An 11,635-nucleotide genomic window follows, 5' to 3' on the forward strand; every position below is an offset into this window, starting at 1 on the left:
GTCCACAGGGCTGACAGTCCCTGTCAGACCCCCTCCCCACCCCATGTTTAATAACACGCTTTGCAGGGAATGGGGGGCAGGACCATGTTGGGGGTGTGGCTGCCCAGGCATGGCCGGCTGGGGGCCATTTACTCATGCGGGAGCAGAGGCCCAAGGTCGCCCAGCCCAGGGCAGCCTGTGCTCCAGGCAGGTGCAGACCCTAAGACAGACCCTGGTCCTCCCCGGCTTCCCTGCTGGGAAAGGGGCTGGGGAGTGGGGGGAGGGGGCTCCGAGTGGCCATCCTGAGCTTGCGCTGTGAGGGCCCCTGGGAAAGGTTGGGAGCTTGGAGTCCTGATCCCAGCACTCATCCCAGCTCAGCCCAGAGCCTCCCCAGGGGCCACCGGAGATGGATGGACGGGTGTGTGGACCAGCTGGGTGTGCGGCTGCGCACGTATGGCCATGTCGGTGTGGCAGGGCACCTGTGCGGGCGCGGGCAGGACTCTGCAGGGTGGCACGTGGGATAAGGGTGCTTCACTCCCCCCGCCCCACGCCCGGGACTCTAGACAACCCAGGGAGGCCCCTCCCCTTTCTCCAGGAAACTAGCTGAGAACTGAGCCGGCCCTGGGGCTTGGGGGGGGAGGAGGCTTGGGGGGGGGGCGCAGGTCCTGAGCTGCAGGGAGACCCTGTCCACTGGGGCCCCGGCTGCTCTGTGCAGTTAGAGAGCCTTGCAGGCACATACACGGGCTGGCTCTTTCTTCCATTCCCTAGGCCCAGGGATAGCCTGCTAGTTGGGGTCGGCTTCACGGCCTCAGGGCTCAGAAAGGGAGGGCTTCCAGGCCGAGGCAGCTTTAGCAGAGCCTTGAAAGCAGATGGAGGGATTGAAGGGTGGAAGGCAAGGTAAAGGCTTCCACCTAGTGGTCATGCGACCTTGGGAACTGAGGACTCCAGCTCTCCAGTCCTCAGTCTCCTGATCTGTAGGATGGGGACGTTTTTTGGCCCCTGCCTCACAGCATTGTTGGGAGAACAGCCGGAGAGCACACACGAAGACCCAGCACTTCAAAAGTGCTCGCAAGTGCTCACTGTGACTGTTCCTTAGGCAGCCCCAGGCGGGCTTCCGGGGAAGGGGGGCCATCAGATTTGGCCATCCAGGGCAGGTGTGGGGACTCGTACCTGGATCTTTGCATTTGTCCCCGCGTGGTCTGCTTTCTGGGAGAGACACCTGCCCTGGCCCCCGTATCTGGGCTCTCTGACTCACAGGGGCGGGCGTAATAAATCAGACAGAGAAATCCCTCCATGAATTAGCTCAGTTGTCATGGCAACGCTGGCCTGCTTTGGAGTAAGATGTATTTTGATTCAGCAAAGTACAGCTGGAGTTTGGGCCACGGGGTGGGGGGCACCCAGCGGTGCTCCCTCGGGCCCCCAGACTCCAGAGGTTTGATAGTCGTTTCCATGGCCTCCACCCATGGCTGGCACCTTCCCTCCACCCCAACCGGGCTCGGGCACTGGGACCCTCAGCAGCTGTCCCTGAGGGAAGGAGACACTGCTCTGGGGGGAGCATGCCAGGTGGGGTTGCCCTTCTGCCCTCTCTTCTGGCCCCACCTGCCCGCCCCGTCTTCGCCACAGCCCAGCACGCCTGTCTCTTCTCACCTTCGCCCACTAATCCTTCCCCTGCAGCATCTGCCCAGAGTCCCCTGCCCGGGGGGTGGGGGGTGGACACCGCCTGGCCCAGGTGGCCCGGGGAGGTGAGAGAGCGCCTTGGCCTGTGCGGGCACCAGAGGCCAGGACCGCATCCCCAGAGGGGACAGATGTGGCTCTGTGGGGCTGCCAGACCAGTAGCTTCTGCGGTTGGAGGAGCATCTGAGCACGGGGCAGAGGGCAGCGTGCAAGAGGGGCCGAGACCGCCCCCCACCCCCCGCCAGGGCCTCCACAGCCTGGAGTCTGGGCCCGACCTCAAGGGCAGGCACGGTCCCTGGGAAGTGGTGAAGGACTGGGTGACAGGAGGTAGGAGAGCCCGAGACGCGGGGTGGGGTGGGGGTGGTTTATGCACATCACCCACATGGAGGCTGCGGCACTTGGTCCTAGCGGACAAGAGAAAGGGGGCCCCTGGGAGGTGTTTCGGGCCATCATCTTGGTCCCCACCAGCCCCCTCTCCCCTGCCTGCTCCAGTGTCCTGCAGAGCACCCGTCTCTGTGAACTGCCGCCTCCCAGCCCCAGGCAGGCTTCGACTGTGTGACTTTCCTGTGGCCCCGGGCCGCCACGGGAATTGGGGGTTCTCCAAGGTCTTGGGCTCCCCTCCCCCAATTCCAGCTCCTTCCCCTCTGAGGAGACCGGCAGCAGGAAGGGGGTACCGGGACCTCAGTGGGGCTCCCTCCTTGTGTAGGGAGTGGTCTTCCAGACGGAGACTCCCCTTCCCCACTGGTGTTTCCTGGGCCTTGACCTCCAGCCCCTCGAAAATTTCAGTGCCTGCAGGTGTGGCCAGGAGGGGGGGTGGGGAGACCCGGCTACTTCGGAATGAATGGAATGAATGAGAAGGGGCAGCAGACAGCGAAGCTGGGCAGAGTGTTCTAGGGGAGAACACCCCGGGCGTGGCCCTGGGGGGCGGGCGCTGCGGGACAGCAGTGTTAGGGATCAAGGGCATCCGTTCCCACACCCGTTTACCAAACATCTCATGGGGGCCCCGCACTGTGTCCGCCACCAAGACTACAGCAGTGAGCACAACAGATGAAAAGCCTGTCCTTTTGGATCGCGTTGTTTGGTGATGGAGGTGGATACCAGCACGATAAGTGGTAGAAACACTACAGATACGGGCAGGGCGGGGATTGCCATTCGAGATGGGGCCCCGCCGGAGCTTCTCCGAGTAGGTGACATTTGGATAAAGTCCTGAATGATGTAAGGGAGGGCGTCATGGGGATAACTGGGGGAAGAGCAGCCCCCTTCCATATACACAGTGTGTGCAAAGGCCCTGTGGCAGGGGCAGCCAGTGTGCTGTGGTGCCACTGTGGAGGCTTGTGTGGCTGGAAGAGGGCTGGTGAGAAAGTCAACGTGAAGCAGGAGGGCTGTGTCCTGTGAGCCATTGCCCAGCGCTGGCCTTCACTGCCCGTGACACAGGAGCTGTCGGAGGGTTTTCAGGAGAGGAGCAGCGAGTGTGACGTGTTCTGACAGGGTCCCCTTGACCTCAGTGGACGGAGGAGCAGGGTGCAAGTGGGGATGCCAGTGGAGAGGTGATGGCGGTGTGGCAGTGATCCTTTGAGAGATGCTGGCCCAGTCAGGGTGGTGACAGTGAGCGTGGGGAGATCGGTGGGGCCCTGGATGTGCTTGGAGATTGTCTTGAAGGTGGAGCCGAGCAGGATTTGCTGATGGACACACGACAGGGTACTCAGGGCTGACTCTGGGGCTTTGGCCTGGACCACTGAGGCGAGGGCGGCACTGCTGCCCCCTCAGATGGACATCAGCTCCCCGAAGGGTCTGAGCAGAGGGGGAGGAGCGGGGCAGCGGAGAGAGGCCACCTCTTTCCCAGGAGCCTCTGCTCTGCTCTGCGAAGGAGAAGCCCCTCGCTGGAGAGGGTGGGGGTGGGATTCCCAACGAGCTGAAAGTAGTAATTGCCACTCTCTGCCAGACCCTTCATGCTCTAAGGGTGGACGTGCCCTTAAGCCTATGAGGCTGTCCCCATCAGCCCCCTTTGAGCTCACGGCCAATGCCGTAGGGCTGGCTGGTAAGGGCCCGGTGAGAATCTGAATCTGAGCCCTTCTGTCTTCGTGGGCTTTGTGGGCCCTCAGGGCCTCCCACCCTGCCTCCCGCAGCTGAGAGCCAAGGCTGGAGCAGCGGGGGCTGCTGTGGGCCACCAGGCGGGCCCTGGAGCAGCCCCTCTGGGACTCGACTCCCTTGGGTCCCTCGTCTCGGGGGCCCCTGCCCCCACCCCTGTCCTGGACCTGGACAAAGGGGCTTCTGTCCTGCCAGCCCCTCCCTCACAGAGCGACTGACCCACAAATGGGTTATGTAACCATGGCCCAGACAGGCAGGGGCTTGGCCTGAGTCCGGCTGGCCCCGAGCCCACAGGGAGGGTGTCGGTGGGCTCCCCTCCCCTGACAGTCAGCTGGTGGAGGCCAGGACCAGGGAGGCCCCGGAGGAGACTGGAGCCCCCAAGGGAGGGCTTGGGCCCCTCGGGCCTCAGGCAGACTGATCCGAGGGCCCAGGTGGGCCCATGTAGATGTGATGCTTGTGTGGTCACTCAGGGCCACCAGGCCACTCGCCTGCCTCCCCTTCCTCCCTTGCCAGGTGGGACTCAACCACACAGGCAGGCCCAGGGCTGGGAATGCGGGGAGGCTGCACCCTGAAAATGCAGATCTTCCCCCAGAGATACCCCCATTTCCGGGTGTTCCAGCCTTCCCAGGCCACCCCCGGCCCCATCTGGGTCCTTCGGAGAAACAGATTGTGCTGGCTGTCTCCCTCCCGCCACCGGCAGGTGCTCAGCCAGCGTCCCAAGGGAGGGGGTACTTGTGCACATGTGTGTGCCTGTGTGGGTGCACAGCTCTGGCTTCCTCCCCCGGGTGGGGACAGGCTGGGAGCCTTTGGCTCTGTGAACTTGCCAACACCTTAGTTCAGTGGGAAACCGGGGTCTGAAAGCTGGTACCTGGAGCTAAGTGCAGGGGACAGAGTTGAACCAATGCGGAAATGTTTTCTGGCTAAAGACTAAAGATAGCTTTGGCCCTGAGCCCGCCGGGGAGCTAGCCAGCGCCCTCTGCCGGCGCTTAGGCTGCCTGGAGGGGCTGGGCAGAGCCCCTCACTGTCTCTTTCCCACCCCTAGAGCTGCTGGGCTCCACCAAGAAGATCAATGTCAACTTCCAGGACCCAGATGGGTGAGTTCTCAGCCAGGGAGATGTCGGGCTGGCATGGGGCCCCGGGGGCTCCTGCGGAAGGCCGGGGTGCCCGGGTCCTTGCCTATTCATGGCTGTCGCCTGCCCCAGCTTCTCTGCCCTGCACCACGCGGCCCTGAATGGCAACACGGAATTGATCACCTTGCTGCTGGAGGCCCAGGCTGCTGTGGACATCAAGGACAACAAAGGCAAGGCCTGTCAGGGATCTCAGAGCCAGATCAGGGGGTCAAGGTCAGGGGTGATGTCACCCCGGAGTCTCCACGTGGGTGGAGGGGCGGGTTTTCATCAGTATCTTGCAGGCGTGGGTTGGGTTCAGGGCCAAGGGCGAGTTCCCAACGGGCCCCCCCTGCCTGCTCCCAGGCATGCGGCCGCTGCACTATGCGGCCTGGCAGGGCCGGAAGGAGCCCATGAAGCTGGTGCTGAAGGCAGGCTCAGCGGTGAACATCCCATCCGACGAGGGCCACATTCCCCTCCACCTGGCAGCCCAGCACGGTCACTACGATGTGGTAAGAGGTGCCTCAGGGTGGGGGTGGGGGTGGGGGGCGCCAGCCCGGCGGCCTCCCTCGGGTGTGACGGTGCGCCGCGGCCCCGCAGTCCGAGATGCTCCTGCAGCACCAGTCCAATCCGTGCATGGTCGACAACTCGGGGAAGACGCCCCTGGACCTGGCCTGTGAGTTCGGCCGCGTCGGGGTAAGTCTCCCCAGAGAGCCGAGTGGCGCTCCATCTGCTCCGTCTTCCCTCCTGGGGTAGGGGTGGGGAGACACGCCTGCAGCCTCCCGCCCCACGTGTGCCCCCCCCTTCCCTGACCCCTCCTTCAAGGTGGTCCAGCTGCTCCTGAATAGCAACATGTGTGCGGCCTTGCTGGAGCCCCGGCCGGGGGACACCACCGACCCCAACGGCACCAGCCCCCTGCACCTGGCAGCCAAGAACGGCCACATCGACATCATCAGGTATGGCCGTGGGGGGTGGGGGAGGGAGACCCGGCTGCGCTTCCTGCTCCTGGTTTAGTGACAAGGCAGGAGCGGCCAGGGAGCCCCGGGGGCGTGGCCCGGTCTCTGGGTGCAGAGGCCGCCTCCAGCCGCCCACGGAAAGGATGCACTGGAAGGGTCTGGGGAGTGGCCTCCACAGCCCTCAGCCCAGGCTGTGGCCCTGCCACGGCTGGGCGACCTTGTGGAGACACTTGACTTCCCCGAGACTCCACTGTACGGCTCAGCAGAGGCCAGCACTCCCACCAAAGCTCGGTCGCCGCCGGATACTGTATTACTGGGGCGGCGGGGCAGGGCTGGCCCGCCCTCGGGGCCTGGGAACTGGGGCCCCCTGCGGGGGGATGGGAAGGAGGGCTGCGGCTGTAGGGTGCTGCCTGCTCCCACCCACCCGCCTTCCTTCTAGACTCCTCCTCCAAGCTGGCATTGACATAAACCGCCAGACCAAGTCTGGCACGGCCCTGCACGAGGCTGCACTCTGTGGGAAGACAGAGGTGGTTCGGCTGCTGCTGGATGTGAGTCAGGGGGCCGGGAGCTAGGGCCGGGGGTGGGGGTGTGGGGGCTCCTGACGGGCCTCACCCTCTGGCACGTGCAGAATGGGATTAATGCCCACGTGAGGAACACCTACAGCCAGACGGCGCTGGACATCGTGCACCAGTTTACCACCTCCNNNNGGGGGGGGTTCTGTCTGCTGTGTCCCCAGAGGCCTCGGCGGCCCTGCAGGTCCGGGCGACCAAGGACTACTGCAACAATTACGACCTGACCAGCCTCAACGTGAAAGCTGGGGACATCATCACAGTGAGGATGGCCTGGGGCTGCGGGAGCAAGGGTGGGCGGGACTCCAGGCCTGAAGCCCCGCAGCACCTGCGCGGCCTCAAGGGCCGTCTGGGGGCTGGCCACCCACTTTGCCCGTCGGCGGGCTGGCTCCCTGAGCGTGCCCCCCACCCCCATGCCCAGGTCCTCGAGCAGCATCCCGACGGCCGGTGGAAGGGCTGTATCCATGACAACCGGACCGGGAACGACCGGGTGGGCTACTTTCCATCCTCCCTGGGCGAGGCCATTGTGAAGCGAGCAGGCAAGTCCCACCCAGGCCCGGGCCTGGGCCCAAAGGAAGCGAATGCACGTGTGTTGAGTGGCAGGGCCACTCCCAGGTGTGGGATCCAGAGTGGGGTCCTGCCAGCTCTCATCAGCATCCCCACAGCTTTTCCTTCGTTTATTTAATAGGCATTGTGCACCCGCCACTAGGAATAGATGGTGACCCAGATAGACGTCATTCTTGCTCTCAAGGAACTCACCTCTGGGAAGGGAGGGGAGCAGGGGCAGTGGAGTAAATACGCAAACAAATGTGCTGACTAAAGCCCTAGGGACCTTGGACAGAGACCTGCTTCTTAGGGTGGTCAGAGAAGCCGGGGAGAAATGGGAGGGGCCGGCCCCAGCCCAGGCATCCTGACAGCAGGGTCACATATGCAAAGGCACTGAGGGAGAAGAGAGTGCGAGCGTCCTTAGGGAAGCCAGCATAGCACGGCAGGTGCAGAGAGTGGGAGGGTGCGGGGCCAGCCCACGGGGCATGCGTCGGGCATGCGTCGTTTTCAGACAGGGGACCAGGGAGAGGGTTACCTCCTAGAGAGCACGACGACATTGACAGGTGGGGTGAAGGGCTGGGGGGGATGGTAGGAGGCACGGCCAGCCCGTCCAGTGTCATGGAGGCTTTTGGGGGTCCCTTCCCCCTCCCTGTCCCTTGGCAGAGAGGAGGTACACCCTCTGCTCTCCCCCTCCCCCCAGGACCACAGGGCCACTGGCTGCATGGCCACGTCTTCCCGCTCTCAAACGTACAGGGTGGGGAGTGGCTTCCTGCGGTCCTCTCAGCTCCGTGAAGACAGCCAGCCAGGCGGGGGGCGGGCGTAGTGCTGACCCGGGTTCTGGGCCAGCCCGGGACCCCCTCTCCGTGTCAGGCCCCCCACCCGGCAGGGCCAGGGCCCCAGGAGGCTGTTGTTGGCCCGCAGGTTCTCGAGCAGGTTCTGAACCGAGCCCATCCCAGGCAGGCAGCGTCCCAGGGCCCTCTGCGCCCCCCGAGGAGATCTGGGTGCTGAGGAAGCCTTTTGCAGGTATGTGGTTGGGGGGGGCCTCTGGCAAGCAGGGCAGCGGCCGGGCCAGCACTCCCTGAGGGCGCCCCCTCGTGTTGGCAGGCGGGGACCGCAGTGGGAGCCTGGGCAGCGCGGCTGGCGGACGCGGCGGCGGGGGCCACACCCTGCATGCGGGCTCCGAAGGGGTCAAGGTAGGTGGTCTGAGGGCAGGGCCGGGGCGGCCTGGGGGCAGAGCGGCGCCGGCCAGCCATCCCGTCTGGGTTGCAGCTCCTGGCGACGGTCCTGTCTCAGAAGCCTGTCTCTGAGTCCAGCCCTGGGGACAGCCCCGCCAAACCTCCAGAGGGCTCCACAGGTAAGAGCAAAGGCGCGGCACCACGGGCCTGGCGCGGAGGTGGCCCCCCAGCGGCCCCGGCCCCACCACGCCCTCTGTCTCCAGGTGCGGCTAGGTCCCAGCCCCAGGTGGCCCACGCCGGGCAGGTGTATGGGGAGCAGCCCCCCAGGAAGCTGGAGCCAGCCTCGGAGGGCAAGGTACAGGGCCCGTGCCAGCCGCAGGGAGGGGCTCCCGGGCAGCCTGCTGGGTCTGGCCACGGCGTGGTGGGGGGGCCCCTGACAGCCCAGGCCCGTACCTCTGTCCGTCTGTCTGTCTGTGTGTAGCCGTCATCTATCGCGTGGGTTATGTGTGTGCGCTAGTGTGTCCTGGAGGTGAGATGTGGGTGTGCGGTGAGCAGGGGAAGTGCCTGTGCGGGTGATGATGGTGAGCCGGGCACGTGTGCTTGCGTGTGTGTGCGTGTAGGAGGGTGTGGGCGTGGGCGAGACCAGGTGTGTGTGTGTGTGGGGGGGGGTGAGCAGGGCCTCGCGTGCCGGGGAGGCGTGAGCAGCTGGCTGTTTCTTCCCACACCTCTGGACGGAGCCCACCTGCCAGGGCGCGCGGGGCCTGTGCTGCGGGGCCCCACCCGAGGCCCCATTCCCGAGCCCGTCACGCAGGGCCGTGCCGCAGGGTGTCCCTGGTGCGGCAGCGGGGGGATGGTCAGGGCAGCCCGTGACCTGGACAGCAGCTGGACCCTTCTGGCGGAGACCACGGGAGGCGGCCAGAACGCTGGCAGAGCTCGCACCGGCGGCACCGGGGACCACACAGTGAGGAGCGGGACCCGTGCCAGGCCGCTCCAGGCCCGGCCACAGGGCGACCGGCGGACGGCGGACCGAGCGGCTGAGGCCTTCGGCTGAGCAGAGGAGGAGACGGCGCAGCGGCCAGGGTGCACGCCTGGGGGGCGGGCAGGCGAGAGAGCCTGCAGCGGGTGCCTTGTGTCTTCCAGAGCGCCGAGGCCGTCGGCCAGTGGCTCGCCACGTTCCAGCTGCAACTCTATGCCCCCAATTTCATCAGCGCTGGCTATGACCTGCCCACCATCAGCCGCATGACCCCGGAGGTGAGCTGCCCAAAGGCCGGCCACCAGTCGTGACCGAGGGGACGCCCGCCGCCAGCCTCCTGCTAACTGGCCTCTCCTCTGCTAGGACCTCACGGCCATTGGGGTCACCAAGCCAGGCCACCGGAAGAAGATCACTGCAGAGATCAGCGGTTTGAGCATCCCCGACTGGCTGCCTGAGCACAAACCCGTAAGGCTCCCTGCACCCCAGCGGCCGTGCCCAGGATGGTCAGACAGACAGACAGACTGCCTCCCTGGCTGCAGCCCTCACCTACCCTCTGGGGCTCCAGAGAGAGGAGAGAGGATGGCCTCTGTTTATCTGTCACGGGCGCTGGGGACAGCCTCCCGGGGGCAGGGGTGACAGCCTCCGGGGTCCGTCAGGGCAAGGGGAGCCTGAAGCCGGGAGGTGCCCCTCTCCAGCACGCGCTCCCACAAAGACCCCTCCCTGCCCGGCACCCGCCCGGCACCCTGCAGTACTGCCCGCCGCACACCCGCCCAGGCGCCAGAGGCCCCCGTGCCAATGGGGTGTGCGTGCACCCAGACATGTGCACGGGGAGGGTGTGCACCTGCTTCGTGTGCACAGACAGCACGCGTGCACCAAATATAGCCGAGGCGCCCGCCGAGACTGCGTGCACACACCCACACTCTGTACCACACGTGCTGGCTGTGTGGACAGCCGGCGCCCACATGGACCATGGGCCGTGCCCGTCAGCCTGTGGTGCGACAGGCTCTGGGCCTGTGCCATCTGTGCTGCCTCTCCGAGCCTCGCGCTGACCTTGAGGAGATCCCGTGGCCCCCCGGAGCCCCCAGGGCTGCGGGTTCACAGAGGGGTTCACGCTCAGCCCACCGAGTCGGCGGCTCCGGGGTGCTCCCAACGAGCGTGTCCCTGTCCCGCGGGCGTGCTTTGCTCTGTGCACCAGGGGGTGACCGAGTGTGCCGCATGCTGGTGGGTGAGTGACATCCGCTGGGAGTACGCACAGGTGGACGTGGTTCAGGGAGCCACGACGTGCTTCTGGGTGAAGAGCATCAGGGGTGGTTACACGCGTGTGTGATGCGGCGACGTGATGTGTGCCCGGTGAGGGTGTGGGAGCGGCGAGAGGGCGTGAGCGTGATGTGGACGGTGTCGGTGCCCGTGTATGGCTGGGGTGCGGCGTGTGTATACACATACGTGGTTGGTGGTGCCGTGTGTCTGTGTCTCTGACGTGCAAGGTGTGGCCACCGGGGTGCCGTCCCCAAGGCTGCCCGGCAGGTGAGGAAGCACGTTCTTCCCCTCCCCCAAATGGTGTCCTGAGGACAGGGTACCCCTGTGTGTATGTGTGTGTGTGTGTGTGTGTGTGTGTGTGCGCTCGCACATGCGTGTGCGCTGGCCTCGGGCTCCTACTGAGGTCACGCTGTCTCCAAGGCTGACACCTCTGGCCTGTCTATCTGTCCTTCTGTCTGTCTGTGCCAGGCTGGCCCGGTGCCCCCACTCCCGAAAGCTCGGAGTAGCGAGCAGGGTGTGGACAGCCAGCTCGGGCTGCCCTCCGTGTCCCCTGCTCCACAGGCGAACCTGGCCGTGTGGCTGTCCATGATCGGCCTGGCCCAGTACTACAAGGTGCTGGTGGACAACGGCTACGAGAACATCGACTTCATCACCGACATCACCTGGGAGGACCTGCAGGAGATCGGCATCACGAAGCTGGGTGAGGCCCCCGGGCCCGGGCCCCTCTGCCTCCTGGTCCCTGCCGCCCTCCCTGGCCTGACCTGCCCGTGCCCCACTCAGGCCACCAGAAGAAGCTGATGCTGGCAGTGAGAAAACTGGCGGAGCTGCAGAAGGCAGAGTATGCCAAGTTCGAGGGGGGGCCCCTACACCGGAAGGCCCCGCAGTCGCTCGAGGTGATGGCCATCGAGTCACCTCCACAGCCCGAGCCTGCCCCGGCTGACTGCCAGTCTCCCAAGATGACCACCTTCCAGGACAGCGAGCTCAGTGGTGAGCTGCAGGCTGCCATGACTGGCCCGGCCGAGGGGCCTGCTGCTGCCGCCACCACTGCCGAGAAGCCCTCCAACCACCTGCCCCCGACGCCGAGGGCCTCTGTGCGGCAGGAGCCCAGCCTGGGTGCACAGGCGCGGCACATGAGCAGCTCTCAGGAGCTGCTGGGGGACGGGCCCCCCGGGCCCGGCAGCCCTATGTCACGCAGCCAGGAGTACCTGCTGGATGAAGGGCCAGCCCCTGGAACCCCACCCAAGGAGACCCGGCCCAGCCGCCATGGCCACAGCGTCAAGCGGGCCAGCGTGCCCCCGGTGCCCGGCAAGCC

General features: G+C 65.8%; 1 protein-coding gene across 1 annotated transcript in view; it reads left to right on the forward strand.

Annotated features, from left to right (window-relative positions):
• The first annotated feature begins 4,789 nt into the window (after positions 1–4,789).
• Positions 4,790–11,635, forward strand: part of CASKIN1 (CASK interacting protein 1) — a 9,253-nt gene continuing 2,407 nt past the window's right edge. Inside the window, 17 exon segments of the mRNA XM_077762780.1 lie at positions 4,790–4,835; positions 4,944–5,041; positions 5,214–5,359; positions 5,448–5,543; positions 5,673–5,803; positions 6,243–6,351; positions 6,432–6,513; positions 6,516–6,634; positions 6,794–6,911; positions 7,840–7,941; positions 8,023–8,111; positions 8,188–8,272; positions 8,357–8,448; positions 9,234–9,344; positions 9,430–9,531; positions 10,885–11,023; positions 11,104–11,629. Coding sequence (XP_077618906.1) covers positions 5,216–5,359; positions 5,448–5,543; positions 5,673–5,803; positions 6,243–6,351; positions 6,432–6,513; positions 6,516–6,634; positions 6,794–6,911; positions 7,840–7,941; positions 8,023–8,111; positions 8,188–8,272; positions 8,357–8,448; positions 9,234–9,344; positions 9,430–9,531; positions 10,885–11,023; positions 11,104–11,629 — 2,045 coding nt within the window. The 5' untranslated portion in view covers positions 4,790–4,835; positions 4,944–5,041; positions 5,214–5,215.

Source organism: Crocuta crocuta, unplaced genomic scaffold (genome assembly GCF_008692635.1).
Source record: "Crocuta crocuta isolate KB4526 unplaced genomic scaffold, BGI_CrCroc_1.0 scaffold234, whole genome shotgun sequence".
NCBI lineage: Eukaryota > Metazoa > Chordata > Mammalia > Carnivora > Hyaenidae > Crocuta > Crocuta crocuta.